The sequence below is a fragment of the Meleagris gallopavo genome, chromosome 5 (assembly GCF_905368555.1).
Source record: "Meleagris gallopavo chromosome 5, MGAL_WU_HG_1.1, whole genome shotgun sequence".
Lineage (NCBI taxonomy): Eukaryota > Metazoa > Chordata > Aves > Galliformes > Phasianidae > Meleagris > Meleagris gallopavo.
This window is the reverse complement of record NC_139408.1, coordinates 55,256,602-55,273,025: the sequence shown is the minus strand read 5'-3', so window position 1 is coordinate 55,273,025 and position 16,424 is coordinate 55,256,602. Positions and strand designations below refer to the sequence as shown.

General features: G+C 44.1%; 1 protein-coding gene across 6 annotated transcripts in view; it reads right to left on the bottom strand.

Annotated features, from left to right (window-relative positions):
* Positions 1–16,424, bottom strand: part of SLC35F4 (solute carrier family 35 member F4) — a 103,188-nt gene that overhangs the window by 2,265 nt on the left and 84,499 nt on the right. For all 6 annotated transcript variants that reach the window (XM_085225854.1, XM_010712092.3, XM_010712094.3 and 3 more), the window contains 4 exons: positions 14,774–15,071; positions 7,777–7,996; positions 1,777–1,902; positions 281–473 (listed from right to left, as the gene is read on the bottom strand). In XM_085225854.1, the coding sequence (XP_085081980.1) occupies positions 281–473; positions 1,777–1,902; positions 7,777–7,996; positions 14,774–15,071 (837 nt within the window). The remainder of the gene's footprint in view (positions 1–280; positions 474–1,776; positions 1,903–7,776; positions 7,997–14,773; positions 15,072–16,424) is intronic.

The following is a 16,424-nucleotide window of genomic DNA, read 5'->3' as shown; positions in this document are numbered from 1 at the left end:
GCAGCCCTTTGAAATTCCATTTTTAGCAACCAATCTGGGACAGAGAAAGTGAAATATCAATAACACCGCTGTAGGAATGCAAAGATGAAAAGTGAGCAATTAGTACGAGCGCTCTGTCTTTGTTCCCTTCTACTAATGTTAGTGTTAAGGCCTCAAAGGAAAGCGTTAATCATTCTTCAAGGAGTACCAGTGTGCACTGAGGTCAGATTCCATCTGGGAGAGCTTTGTACTAGGTGCAAAGGGATGGGACAGAAAAACGAGCACCTGTTTTTTCACATACCTAACCAGAGGCCAGCTACTCCACACAGGTAGCCCCATGGCACAGCAGAGAAGGGTGACCAGTATTCCACCTTCGTAAAATACAGTATGATTGGGGTAACAGAGATGAAAATTAAATTGAAGAAGCCCAAGGTGGAAACAAAGTGAGCAGCCTCTCCAAAGTTCGCACTGCCAAGAAACATCTTGAACAAAACCTGCGAAGGAAAGAGGGGGGTTTTAGTCTCGTGGCTGTTGTGGAAAGCAAAGTCCTCCTGCACAGCATCCTCCATTTCCTTGGGAAGAATGGGGCACAAGGACAGCCCTGACCAGGACAGGGTGTCACATCCCCCAATTCCTTCTTAGCAGAGCTGCCCTCAATGAGTTCTTCTCCCAGAGTGTACACACAGCTGGGACTTCCAGACCAAACTCCAACACCTTGCATTTGGCTTCGCTCAATCTCATTAGGCTCACATGGGCCCAACTTTTGAGTTGTCCAGGCCCCTGTGGGTGACATCCCTTCCTTCTGTTCTATCAACTGCATCACTCAGCTTAGTGTCAACAGCAAACTTGCTGAGGGTGCATTTGATGCCATTGTCTGTGTTGTTGATAAAGATGTTGAAGAGCACCGGTCCCAAGACGGACCCCTGGGGGACACTGCTTGTGACCAGCCTCCACCTGGACATAGAGCCATTGAGCACAGCCCTCTGGCTGTGACCTTCTAGCCAATTCTTTATCCATCTAATAGTCCAGCCTTCAAACCCATCTCTCTCCCATTTAGAGATGAGGATGTGGTGTGGAACCACATCAAAGGCCTTGCACAAGTCCATACATACAACATATCATGATGTTTATTATAAAATGCCAAAAAGAGAGTAACTCAGAACCCAAATACATAGCAGTCCATGTAAGGAGAATTACAGGAGTAAACACAGCCAGCTTAGCCCAACCTAGAAGGTGGGCTATTTCTAGGTCAGCCATGTCTCTCCTTTCTTCATCTCTCACTTCCAAGAGCAGCTAGTTCTTTCAAGCAGGAGTCAGAGCCCTGCTGTCTCTAATATACCAGGCAAACAGGGGCTCTGAGCCTGGCACGAGAGTGGAATACACAAGAGCTCTGCACTGCAGACCAGGGACGAGACGTCTGTCCCTGCAGAAGGGACACGGTGCTATCTGCTCTCACCCTCTCCTCCCTGCTGCAAATGGCCCACTTGAAACAGTGTCAACGAATGGCAGTGGCAAGAAATGGTTAAAACATGATCCTAAACTCCATGCAGCAGGATAACAACAGAGATTTCATCAAGGGCTCGTAAAGCAAAGGCAATCTGAATATTTGGCAGCTACAGACTAATTACTCTGGTAGTAAGATTTCTGACATTGTGACATCGCCTCGTCACAACACAAATAACACATGAGGGGTAAATAAATTGAAGCATTGAATTCATAGGGACCTGCTCTGTACATTCACATTATTAACATCTAATGCTAACTAAATAAAAATATTAATAAACAGTGACGACCCACCTTATACAATGCAGATGTAGAGGCTGATCCAACAGCATATGCTACCCCGATAATTGAATCACCCTGGAAACCATCTGCATATGCCATCATTACGATTCCTGTGATTGCCATTATTGCTGCGACTATCTGCACAGACAAAGCAAAGCAATGTGAAGCTCAGCACAGTTTCATTACACAGAAAGAGATTATCACTGTGGGGGGCTTTAATGAGTGTCACTAGCTATGTTCTCTGACTTCAGATCTTCCCGACTTCCCTTAAATAGTTGGTTATATACTGTTGGGAGAGATGTAAAACATAATGAAAGTGTATGCACTGAGAGTGATATGGATCTACAGCATTGCAAACTGTCCTGGGAGCTACTCACATAACATCCATCACTGCGTATTTTATAAGCTAAAGACCCACTTCAAAGACGTGACTCCAAGACCAAGAGATTTCTAAGATACTTTGCTATGCAAGAGGATGAATATTCATCAAAGCCATCACTTGGACCTGAAATGTAAACATTTGGATGGGAAGCCTTCCTGGAGATCAGCCCAGGAGAATAAATCTTGTGTTGGGGAACAGCTGTACATAACTGGGAGCTGCATACATTTCCCAAAGGCTGCGCCAGCTTTCTTGGACAGATGTGGCCAAATGTCTTTAATAAGCCTTTACCTTTCTGGTCAGGGTTTGTAGGGGTGGGTTGTTTTTTTTTTTTTTTTTTTTTTTGCCTCTTTTGAAAATCCAAGTCAGAACTTCTAAGAAACTCAAAGGAAAAAGAATAGAAATATGTATCTACGTAGTATGTGAAATCCTGGGTCCTGACTCCAGGAAGCCTCATGAAGTACCAGGGCTCACTCCATGCTTTATTCTTTGAAAAACTCCTCTTTTCCTACCTGCCCTCAGCAGGTAAATACAGTGTCTTTACCTTATTTTGCTTTCAAAGACGGTGACTACCTAACTTCCATGGACTTCAGAGGGAAATGTTTTCTCAGACCTGAGGAAAATCACAGCTTCATTTCTGAAAGATGGCTTTTTAAATGGATTTTAAAAAGAATAAGTATAGCATTAAACACCTTGCAATTATAAATAAAAGACTGTACTAGAGCTTGGAACAGTCAGAAGGTGCACAAATGCAGATCTCTAAAGTTGGCTGTGACAGAGTCATCAGCAGTTTGCAAGGCTAGATGCTTTTCTCCTATCAGATACCCATTAAATCGCAGTGAGGAGGACAAGGAGGGCCCTCTCCATCCATACAAACAAATATGGTTATGCTCAACAGCATGCCGTGTTGGAGCCAGCTCCTGAGCAACCTGCTTGGCAGGCAGGGCTTTCATAGAATCACAGAATCACAGAATGGCCAGGGTTGGAAGGGACCTCAAGGATCATCAACCTCCAATCACCCTGCCAAGGCAGAGCCACCAACCTCCACACTTAATACCAGCCCAGGCTGCCCAGGGCCCCATCCAACCTGGCCTTGAACACCTCCAGGGACAGGGCATCCACAACCTCCTTGTCCCTGGTATAACCCCAAACCAACACCAACAAGACATAAGCACTGGGTTAGGAGTTCTTTCTGGAAAACCTGACTTAGCTGCACATAAGAAATGGTTACCACCAGATAAACTTGAGTTTCACGTGCTTCACACACTCACAGGCAAAGATTTCTCCATAAAACCACCTGCCCTGCTGCAGAGCAGTTTGACTTTCAGTTCTCACAAAGGTTCACCAAGAGTCCTAGAAACCAACTGATCCTTGTACTGAGCAGATATGAGTTACACTGAGGCAACAAACACAAAACCCTCATAAAACAACTTCAACAGCACCACTCAGATGAGCAAAGCCATGTCTCAGGGGACACACAAGATGAGGACGTGTAAATGTGTCCATGCATGGGACACTACTGAGAATCAATAATCAACTCTTACAGTGAAGCCAAATCTCTGAGACCAGAGCTAAAATGTTAGCATTCCTAAATCCCAATGGCTGGAAGGTACCTTTTTACAGCCCACTGGGTCCCACCAGCTCAGGCTGCCCAGGGCTCCATCCAGGCTGGCCTTGGGCACCTCCAGGGATGGGGCACCTACAGTTTCTCTACGCCAGCATCTCATCACCTAATAGAGAAGAATTTCTTCCTTATATCTAATCTAAATCTCCCCTCTATTAGTTTAAAGTCATTACTCCTTCTCCTGTCGTTGTACTCCCTGACAAATTATGTAATAACTGTCTAATACTGCTATTCCTCCTTATGGTTTATCCTAGCATACCAATACCACAGCACCCAGCCTTGAAGCAGTGCAGAATCATACTCAGCACTTCTCTGAAATCAGCATGACACGTCCTGTGATTCTGCAGAGCTTCCCTTGCCCTGCTTACTGCACATCTGGTTTCATCTTGGACTGCATCACACATCCCACCTCGTGCATAAATTCAGATGCAGCATTTCAGCTGTCAGCTGGATCCTTCAGCCACAGTATTTCAGGCAATATCTCCCATAAGACAAAACAGGGGAATCTGATGCAGTTATCCCCTTCTTCAGATGGAAAGGATCAAGATTAAAACAACACTCTGACCCGGTAAGTGAAGCTTTTCATGGTTCTGATGACCAGTAGATTCATCATCCCCACAGAAAGGATCTTCCTTGTTGGGAAAATCATCTTTCCAGCCTGACTACATCCAATTCTGAGAAGCAGTTTCCTAATTTAATCAACAATTTAGAAAGCCAAGCACCTTTTCCCCTGAAACAACCACAGCAATGGACAGACATGGGGCATCATTTCGTAAGACTTCAGAAACATATGACCTGATATGGGAAAACAGAGAGAACATTATTTCAACTCCATGTACAAAGCTCTTCCTGCAAATCACACTGCATTAGCACAGCTGACCTTGTGTGTTTGCTTTAGAAACCTGAGCACACATCCTGCAGACAAGCAGCAGCAAGGCCACGGCCAGGCAAGGCTGACAGCTCGTTAAACAAGGCTTTTAATTAATGGAAGAGTGGAATACCTTTCTTTCAGATCTTTGTAGGTAAGGAATGAAATAAGCTCGCCTTTTTCTTTTTCCTGGAAGACAGCTAGGTCAACTAACAGTTAGGAACAATTGCTTTTCTGTGTGCAGCATATGGCAAAATGGGGTGCTGCAGTAAGGAAATCTGTGTTTGCACTCCAGCCAACCTTTCTTTGGGGGGGGAAAAATGTCCCCAGAGCACTCTGCACCTACCCAATAAGCTGCACTTACTCACTTCAGCTGCCAACTTCACAGAAGAAATACAACCATGGGCTCAAACTTGGGAATGTTTAACATGTGGCTACATCTAAGCATCATAAACCCACAGAACTCTTCAAAGATGAGAAGTCATTCACACATCCGTGCTTGCTCTGAGCCACGGCTGTCCAGCCTTCCACAAATCCCTATGTAACATGGACACAGGGTGCATCTTATTAATCTGTAAGGCATTCATAAGTGTCCAAGCAAACCAGGTTATGGCATAGTAGGGTCTGTGTGATGTTCCCTGTGCAGACAGTCACTGTGGCTAAGGGTCTGCCTCCAGTGAAACTCTGAATCCTTACTCTTAAGTAAATAGATACACATTCATTGCTGTGTATATCAGTTTCGTACAAATATTCTTTCTCCAGTGTGTGCTTTATCATAGAATCATAGAATGGTCTGGGTTGCAAAGGAGCACAGTGCTCATCCAGTTCCAACCCCCTGCTGTGTGCAGGTCACCAACCAGCAGCCCAGGCTGCCCAGAGCCACATCCAGCCTGGCCTTGAATGCCTCCAGGGATGGGGCATCCACAGCCTCCTTGGGCAACCTGTTCCAGTGCCTCACCACCCTCTGGCTGAAAAACTTCCTCCTAATATCTAATCTAAACCTTCCCTATCTCAGTTTTACTCTCTCTGGTTGCCCCAAGCTCCTTCAGCATCACTGCAAAGCACACACTGCAAGTAACTCAAATGCCAGAGGGCTGTGTGGAGCCTTCCTGCAGCTATTTAATGCTTCCCCACCCAAATCTATGCCACGCCATATGGGCAGCCATCACACCACACCTGTCCTTTTGCAGCCCACCTGAAATCCTGCCTGCAGCTGCATTCCACCCCAATGCAGTGCAGATATGCCCCACAGCTCCCAGGCTCTGACAGAACAAGTAGCTGAGCTCTGAAATGCTGGCTGGGCTCCAGGCTGCTGTGTGCTTCTGCATAGGGTATGCAATTACCCTTTTTCTTTCCATCCCCTTCATGTCCAAATAACCAAATCATGCCTGCTGTGTGAGATGCATTCATAATACCAAAGGCTGAGTCCACGCTGCTTTGCTGTGTTTTAGTTCTCATACACTCTCCTGCGTGGTTATTAACATCATTAAGTGTTACTCAGGCAGGAGGGCTGCTGGAAAACGCTGCTAATTACCCTTCCAGCACAGTGCATGCAGAATCTGCCACTTAGCAGCAAAAGCAGGATTTGCTGTTGGCTTCCTCTGCCGGCTCTTTCTTGTACAAACCTCACGGTGTTTACAGCATTAATACTAATGCATATTTATAACGACTTTGTATCAGTCAGTGAAAAACAGCTAATAACTGAGAATAGCTTTAGTATTTTTTACCTGCTTTCTTTAAGAAAGTGGGCTACAGAAATGCAGTAATTGTGTTTGCTCTTCTAGAAAGAGGTTGCTTTTAGGAAGAAAAAAAAATAGCTTAAGAGTCCCAAATTTCCTTTTTTTTTTTTTTTTTCCCCAGCTGGGCTCAGAATTACCTTATACAAGTGAGGAATAACAGCAGGAAGATGAGATGATCAAGGGACCGAGGGGGGAAAACAGCCTCAGAAGTCACCGCTCCTATTAATTGCTGTGCAGAAGAACTGAGGATTTCAAACCCTGCTTCTGTGAGCCAGCCATCAGCATGATGGGGGTATGGCATGCTTAGATATCTGAGTTTTTACATTTTTAATTATATATGAAATAGATATGCAGATGCCTGGCATTAGCACTGCAAGGTGAGGGGTCCATGCCCTTACCTTCATGGCACGGACCCTTTGCTGAACTCATCCAGCAACAACCCCTACCCAAAGGAGAGGTTCTCATGGGACAACATGCCCAATGCTCCATGTCGTTACAGACTGCATAGCCAGTCCTGTCCCTTCAGGAAACCCCAGAACTGTTTTACTTTAAACAATTCCTTTTTCTGTCCCCAAAACCTAAACACAGTGACTGGGCAATGTGCTGCTGTCTGCTCCAAATGCCTGTGAGTTAGGGTGCCTTCTCCTTTCACTTCTGAACCAATTCTATCACATTGCTAATTAAAACAAAGCTGTTGTCTTTGTCATTTTTTTATAAAAGCGGGCCACTTGGATAAACATCCTGATCCTTCAAGCTTTCCATGGAACTTCCACTCTATTGACCCTCCTGGTTATGGAACTTCCATTCTATTGATCCTCCTGGTCATAGAACTTCAATTCCATTGACTCTCCTGGTCCTAGGCACCAGCCTGGCCCCACACAGTCACTGGTGGGGCTCAAGGTCCAGAGGGATCACAACTAATGAGACCACGAGGCCTTGGACCACCACTTCAGTGGGAGAATCTGCACAAGCAGAAACAGAAGACTTGGCAGCTCCTTAGCCAAGCTATAGAACACAACCATTCAAACTGCTGCACATCAGGAGATCTCAGATGTGGTGGTGGTTTATGCATGTGTACTTGTGGAATAAATATGTATTTTACATATCGAGTACAGCTGCCTGCTCAAACAAGGAATGAAATCGCTTTGGCTAGAACCTAAGCATTTATCACAAGGTTTAAAATAAAATTAACTGACTGTACTTAGCCCTGTAACCCAATCAATGTGGGGGATCTTCAGGCTCACATTTGGGCCACAAAGCTAAATGGGAATGGTTTCATGGTATATGCATACCATAATGTGGTGTACGCATACCATAATGCAGCAGGACTATGGTAGTGCAATAGCTTATGGTTTGAGGTAAGGATGAAAATAAGAGAGGTGAAAATCAGGCATGCCATTACCCTTGCTCCCATGAACCTGTCTTTCAGCACAATCCAAGAAAGCAAGAAGACAAAAGCTTTGTTACAACAGAACAGAGCAGAGACGTCTGTGGCTGTCAGCTTCTTTAAAGCCAGTAAATACAAGTAGTTAGTCAAAGTCCACAGAATAGAAAAGGGAGCAGTCCTTTTAAGAAAGAGTTTCAGCGTCAGACCATCTTCACCAAAAATCCGACTGCATTCCCTAAGAAAAGAAAAGAGAGTTTAAAGCTCAGCTAGGGTTCTGCTTAGCATTCACTCCAGCACAGCAAACATTCATTAGACTTTTATCACACTCAATTAAGTGCTTTTCTTAACTACTCTGCACGCCCGTAAGAAAGTATTGTTTAATTCGCAGAGAGAAAATAACCAATATTTTTCTCAAAACAGCAGTTTCACAAATAGAAAAGAAGTAGCTTACCTGGAATAATCACACTCTAAGCAACAGTAATCCCAGAGGTGCACACGTAAATGAAGGTCATCTATAAAGCACTGACAGCTCTCAGCTTCTGCCTTCAAGGCCATGAAAAGGGTGATTATAACTGCAGTTTTTCTCTGTAGCTTGACAACTGTTCTCTTGCTTTGCTCTGATACCTCTTTTTATTTCTATTGAAATATATTCTAGTGTATGGCCAAGCGAGCTTTAGGGATTGCCTGAAAGATACCCACTGGCACGTGAAGCTGAGCCGATGAAACGAGAGAAGAGGGAAGGGCAGGGTATATAACTGCTGTATTTTACAACAGAGTGAAAAGTGTGAATGCATCACAAAACCAAAATGCCAATGGAGCAAACCAAGGTGCCACCAAACTGCAACACATCATTCCATGACAACACTAAGGGACTGTGACCAAAATTCTCCTAGGTCTTGGGTCCCCAGAACTTTCATAGCTTTGGACAATTCCTAAAATACCAACTACCTGGAACTAACTAGTAACTTCAAAGACTGCATTGCAAAATAAATCAAGTAAAAACTTAGGTTTTCTGTACTTTATTGGGAAGTGGTAGTGGGAATAATAATCTTGACTTAATTTCCCATTTAAAGAGTTGTGTTGGGGTCTCCTTGCCCACTGCTACTAACTCTGGGGAAATCTGCTGTTAAAAAGGTTTCATGTTTTTTACTATTGTGAATAGAAACCACCATTCTCCATTAGAAGAAAGGAGAGTAATTACATCTGTGTAATATATAGGATAACCTATGCCTTACTTCATAGCTATCAATTCCCTCTGCTACTAAGATGAGCTGGGGTACAAAGCAGTCATTTTTGGTAATAACACCAAAAGTGGGATGTGCACCGAGCTGATGATGCTCAGGTTCGCAGATCTGCCAATCCTCTCCTTCAGTCTGTATGAGCTGAATGCTCTCAGAAGTCAGCCTGTTTCTAAGGAATGTTCTGCACAGAAAGAGAACAGCTCATGTTGTGTACCATTTATCATTTGCTTTGTACCTCATTTATCTGAGGTAAACTGAGGCAAACGGATAAATGTTTCAGTTTGAATGCAGGCTGTTGTACCATTGCTTTCAACAGGAATTAAATGTGATGAATTTCCTTGTCTGGGAACGGCCTTGCTGGCAGCAGAAACTTGACTACTTGTTGGCTTGCAGATACAGCAGCTGTCACTTAAGAGATGTTTTTCTCCCCGTGAGACACAATGGATGCAGAGATGATGCTAAGCTCAGATGTGTCTCACTTCAGGCAGGTGTTGCTGACCTGGATGCACCAAACCTGTGTTAGCATTACGAGATGCCAGAGCTGGTATGCCCTGTCTTGTCAAGAACAGATCTGAACTGTGAACTATAGACCTGCATGGATCCTGATGTTCAAACTAGTGGGAATTCTGCTGTCCATTGAGATGCACAATTGGATTGTTACATGGATCTAAATCCAACCTGTCTCAGATGCTGTCAGAATCTGTCTTAGAGGGAACAAGCTTGTGCTATATTAAAATGAGAGAGATTGGTGCTTGGGCTGCTCAAAATAATGCAGGGCACAATTAACTATCCCAGTGCTATGCCAATAGCATACAAACAGCAAAATCATCCAAGTGCATCACTGTGTCTGCAAGGCAGCAAGAAAAACTCTCTTCAAATGTGCCATGGAAAATCATGTCCCCATCAGCCCTGCACCTGGCAAGGCAAGGCACTGAGAGCAGGCAGATAAAATGGAGCAGCAGCACAGCTGGAGAACAGCTGGACCTGAGTGATGCAGGAGATGCTGGAAATACACCCAGCACTTCTGCCCATCTATCCACAGGGAGGGGAGGGAGTTTCCAAAGCCAAAAAGGGGAAATGCCAGAATCACAGAATCATAGAATGGTTTGGGTTGGAAGGGACCTTTAAGATGATTCAGTTCCAACCCCTTGTTATAGGCAGGGATATCTCCCTCTAGAGCAGGTAGCTTACAGCCCCATCCTGCCTGGCCTTCAAAAAAGAATGAGTCAGGCTTTGTTGTCCTATAGATCTCCAGGATGTTTGCACCCAGACAAACACAGAGCAGAGTCAGGTCCGAAGTGCCCCAGCTGAGTTCGTGGAAGGAAGAAGCTTCAGAAAGATTTCTGTTGTTCTGGGATGGGCTCTATGGGCTGGCCAAAGTCTGGGAGGGACCACCAAAAACATCACTTATCTCTGAGTTCCCAGAAACAGTGGGAGGGATGCAGACAGGATCACAACTAGCAAAAGAAATCTGAAAATTCAGCGTCACATGCCCCAGGCAATGGACTGCTTAAGTACATGGAAGAGCCCTCATCACACACAGGAGGAAACAAGGACCAGGCAAAACAGAGGCCAGTGCTTCATCATCTCTCAGTTGAAAAAAGAAAAGAAGAAGAAGAAGAAAAAAAATGTGACAGGGGTGTGCTGAGCAAGAGAGAGACCTGCTGAATTCACTTCTGTGCCTAGGAGAACTCCGTGTTCCTGGTGAATAATGCTCAGTGAGTGAGGAGCTAGGAAGAATGCCTTCTCTTTCCAGCCATGTCTAGAGTCATTGCCTCGGGCTCTGTGAGGGCTGGTTGCTCTGTGGTTAACACAGCCTCTTTGGCATGCAACTAAAATTAAACCTGCAGAAGCCATCAGGACATGACAGTGATTAAAACCCTGTGCTCAGGGGAGAGGCTCCGTGGATCCACCCTGATATAGATATCTGTAGGCTGTTGACTTACAGACAGAGACATATCTAAGGGCAGCTGACCCTGAAACTATGACACAAACTATTTCCAAACGCACAAGAAGTCTATTTAAAACCTGCCCTCTAACACAAACAGCTCTTTTTATTTGCAGGTAGCCCTCAGCTCTGGGCAGTGTGCCATGCTCTCAGGAACTGCAGCACCTCAGGCAGTCGTGGAGCTTTTCTTCTGGGTCACACTACACACACTGCATCCCTCTCAGTTATTTCGATTCCAGAATTCTCATTCCATGCAGAAGAATAGGTTTGCTCATCCCTGACACACAGCAGCTGCTGGAGCGTAATTCAGCAGCTGGTTTTAAAACAGCTTACAGAGAACAGCTAACAGACACTACCTGGAGTAACATGAAGATGAGGACTGTAATGCTCACATCTGGTCCTTTTTGCTAGGCAACCAACTCTTCACAACACGTTCATCTTTCCTTAAGCACACCTACCAACACTGTTCCTACCCCGTGCCCCAAGGTTGCAGAGCACCTGCTGCTGTAGTATGGCAGTATTCTGGCAGAAAGCTGCTGAACACTACAGTGCAAGCTCCTTGAGAAGCCAAGACAAGCAGACAGGGAGGCAAATTTTTTTGACATTGGAAATACAGAATTATAGAACAGTTTGAGTTGGAAGGGACCCTTCAAGGCTATCTGGTCTGACTCCCTGCAGTGAACAGGGACACCCACAGCTCCATCAGGTGCTCAGAGCCCATCCCCTGACCTTGGCTGTCTGCAGGGACGGGGCATCCCCCACTAGTCTGGCAATAACTGTGCCAGTGCCTCACCACCCTTATCATAAAAAGCTTTTTTTCTTACACCCTGTCTAATTCTCTCCTCTTTTAGTTAGAAATCATTTCTCCTTGTCCTACCACAACAGATCCTTCTAAAGAGTCTGACAGTCAGTAGTTCCCTTCCACCTAACCCAAGCCATAAGTCTAACAGGATCCTAAGCCACAACTGCTATCAGCAGGGTTGGATTTCCTTTTGCAGAGCTTACCAAGCCTTGGAACATTTTGTTCATGGCTATTGCAAGGACTCTCACATTTATCATGTGGAACTGTTGTCTGCAGTACCAGGAAGGTACAAAGAGCTGTGCCTTCCACCTCAAGACAATTCTTTACTGAAATCCAGTGGGGAGGTAATAACTGTGAGTTAGTTTCTGAGACCACAAAATTTAATCTCTAAGGTAAAGTGTGAAAGGTAAGAAATACACAATTGCCAATCTTAAGAAAGCCAAAGTAAAGTTGAAGACTGAGACTTTTATCCTTCCAGGTGGAATTTATTTTTTTTAAGAGATAAAAAGCAACAGTGGCTCTACACAGCTTTACCAGCCTGGGGCAGCTCTCTGCCAGTCACTGGCATCATCATTGGTCTCTGCCAAGATATCATCAACACTGTTTGTTCTGATCCTCCGGGACTGTCTGTGGGGCAAAATGTCATTTGTCTTTAAAGCCTGTAGTGAGGGACTACATCCTCCAGAAATACAATCTCCTCTGGACCTGAGGCAGGCCTGGAACCGTTATACAACAGGCTTTACTGACAAGAATTACTCCGCAGAAATAAAACCATCAAATGAAGCGATAAGGAACCTTAGAAAATGCAATTTAAAAAAAAAATAATAAGGACTGTATCAAAAACACAAAACAAGCTGTTAACCAAGCAGTTGACCAGCCTGGAAATTAACCCTGCTGTGAGAAGGAGGCTGGATTACACGACTCCAAAGATCCCTTCCAAATTTCTATAACTCAGAGTTTAAAAACTCCAGAAAAATTTTCAATTCTTTAAGTCATCAGAAAACCAAACACTCATCCTGGAGAGATTGCCATAGCCAAATCCCAGCACAAAGAGCTCATCCAGCTGTAATGCAGCACAGACCAAGCAGGCTGGTGCCCATGACAGTCAGTACTTGCCAGCAGTCACTTCTCCCTGGGATCTGAATTCTCAATACATCTGGACTAGGAAACGCTCTGGAATGTGCCTTCCCATCACCAAAGTCCTCCTTGCACACTTCACAAACGTAGCTTCACATCTGTGTCAGAAGTTCCTCTGGGCATGTACACATGCCCTCAGACCTGGCTGAACTTCATCAACAGCTGGGGAAATGTACCTACTGTTTAAGCATGCTTTTATTAATCACTGCCACAAATGCTTTGCTCAAAACTTGGCTCTGGTGGATGCCAATCAACTAAATGCAGAGGCTCTATCTGCGGGGATATTTAGTCTCACCTTCTTCCTTATTTGCACTGCACTCATTATTACTTCACCCCATACCCAGAAGCCAAGCTGACGCTGTTAATGTTCTCACCAATACTCCAGAAAGAATCTGAATGAAGGCATCCTTAACACGCAAAGCACTGCGTTTTCAGAGGAAGACTTAATTAAGTGCAACCGTTCAATTTCAGTCACGCTGATTTGACAGAAATGATAAATTTAAGGCCAAATTATATCTCAGATCCTGGAAAAAGCAGCCAAGGGAAGGCTCTGGCCCTGCTACACTCCAGCCCTGATGGTCACAAATTGAATTCCTCGTGTTCTTGGGGACAGCTGTGCTGAGCCCTCCATCAGAGGGAACAAGGTGTGGGCCACACACTGTAAACATCTGGCAGAACAGATCACTCTGCTGCAGTCAGTAATACTGTTTTCAAAGCAGCTCTACAGTGGAGTAACAGAATAGGGTCCCACCTCAAAACTACTCTGTGAATACCCTCCCTTCACAGACAAGGTCTGGTATATTGTGACAAGCTGAATTTACCTCCACCCTTTAAAACAGCTTCTACTTCACTGTTGGATGAGTAGAATAATGGAAGAGGAGGAGGAATAGTCAAATTAATTGCCCCAGGAAGAAGTAGTAATTCCAAACCCTCAGATATGGCTTTAAGTACCAGCCAGGGTTGAACTGAGCCAGTCTGGTCCTTCTGCAGTCCTGCTGGTTGGACTGGATGACTTCTTTGGGTCCCCCCTCCAATCCTGAATTCCTGTGCTTTCAGGCTGGCCACTAAAAAGGAATGGGAATTTCTACATCTGCACTAATGCAGACTAATACTGTAGCAAACACTATGCATTCCTTCAGCCTTTGCACTTGAGGCTGGGAGCTCGAGTGCAACTCCCAGCCACGTGGCATATGGAAAGCCTAGAGTCGGAGTTGTTCTCCCTAGGCTCTTGTAAGAGAGAGGAACAGTTATTTCCATTCAGAACTTTACAGAAGGACAAAACCTTCTGTAAACATCTTCTCCCCAGCACGACAGCCACTCAGCTATGCCAACTTGCTCCTCAGAGTTACAGGCAGAGGAGAGCCAAGAGCCTACCCCATGCAAAAGAGCAGAGAAGGCTCCAGAGGTGTTCATCCTCCCGGCTGTGATCTAGCAGGAGGAGGAGGAAAAGACAATTTTCAAGCTGCAAACCAGCATAGAGAGCAAGCCATCTCCTTACCTTGAAGCATCTTTTATTCTCTACAGCTATGAGTTGCTTTGATTGCACCTTACACTAGCATTCTGTCAGGAGAGATTAACGGTCAGTGGAAAACTGATCCAGGCAAGAACACAAATTATAGAGATTTTAGATAACAGCAAGATTATAAGCAAATAATTGACCTTTTCAACTCAGTGAAAAAAAAAACCCTCTAATGATCAATTATCCATTTATTCAAGCATATGTCACTCATCTGTTAGCCTTTTAAAAATTATTTATGAATGTGATTCTCTGCAGCATGACCTTCGTTCTGTCTTCTGACACCATGGGTCAAACTGAGAAGTGCAGTGATTTCAGTCCAGAGCAATCAGGCTGCTTAAAAGTGATATTGCCACGATAAAGCCTACCTGAATTTTTTGATTGGAGACTGCTTCTCCTGTGCAGTTGCAAGGTGCCCAGAATAATAAATGGGAAATACCATAATGTTCCAGTTTGTTGAGAACCAAGTCATGAAAAAAGGACAGTCAAATGTCTCATAGGTGATTTTGACAAACTGCGTTGTCCCAACCCAGGAGGAAGAGACGGACAAAATGATCAGAAATCTCCAAATGAGCTTAAGAAACGTGGATGTGCAAGACTGGCATCGTGTCTGTCCCTCAGCTTCTTGGCTGCTGCTCTCCGTGTGCGCTTGTGTTCCTTCTTCTCCTGGATAAAAATGATACAGAAAGAAAGAAGAGTTGCACACATCATTAATGCATTCAAAACAATTCTTAGGAAAATCTCGCTTTGTGATTCAGCCAAGAACCACTCCGTGCCTCTTCTCATTTAATTCCTGCATGTCCTACAAACACCAAAATCCCACTCAGAAATACTTAATAATACTATCTTCAAGAGAATAGGAACAAAAGATAAACACAATAGAGGCTGGAGGTAACAGCATCATGGTTAAGCTGTCTGCTTTATCAGCCCTTCTTCCCCTCTGTCAGCCAAACCTCCAGAACACAGCTACCTCTCTTAGAACCAGCTACATTATAAAGTCAATTACTCTGCATGTTTGCAGCATAAAAGCTATCTGACCCTATACTTCTGGAGCCAGAAAAAAAGCTCTTATTATTGAATATTTTAACTCAAAAATCACTGTTTTCTTTGAGAGGTGAGGAATAAACAGTCTGGTGGTTTGATGTTCCAAAGCAAAGACAGGGATTATTTCAGTCAAGTTTCTGTATTTACACTTTTGAAGTTAAAAAAGGAAACTGAACAAAACTGAAGCTTGGCATGCCTGGAAATAAACCTCTAAAGATAAGCAAGAGGGAATCAGAAAGTTGCCATGTTCCATTTTCATACGGTACTTTTCAGACCCAGTCTCCAGATCACTGGAACCAGCACAGCGGAGCACCAAATCCCACTGACTGATGACTGGCTCTCCAGATTTACTGATGCAGCCCGTGAACCCAATTGTGATTTCACAGATCCCAGCTGAAAACAACGGATCCGACTGCAGCAGCAGTTCTCTGGCTTCATTTATGCCCATGAGCTCATGCAGCACCAATGAGCTCTGATATTTACTATGTTAGAACATAGCACATAGTTTGATAGGAGGAACAGGAGTTCCTTCTGAAAACCATGACCTGCAGCTATTCTCAATATTCTATTCTATTCTATTCTATTCTATTCTATTCTATTCTATCTATTCTATTCTATTCTATTCTATTCTAACTGCATCAATACAATGTGATATAGAGTAAGAAACTACAAAGCTGCTGATGCTAAGGGGAGTTATAGATCTACTGCAGTGAGAGCACCCACACACTTTTCTATGTTCAACCTAAACTCAGTTCTGACTTTCCTTCTTTACTACTGTTTCTGCTACAGTCATAAGGAAATGTAAAAGTGAGCTTTTGAGTTATTAAATTAGACCAACATTCTAAAACTGATTCATCATAACAGAGAGTAAAATTTGCAGTCAAGAATTTACCTAACTGGGACATGAAGCTTTTTGTAATTGTACGGTGCATTTTTTCCCCTTAAAAATAACAAGTATTTAGCTGCTCCATTGTT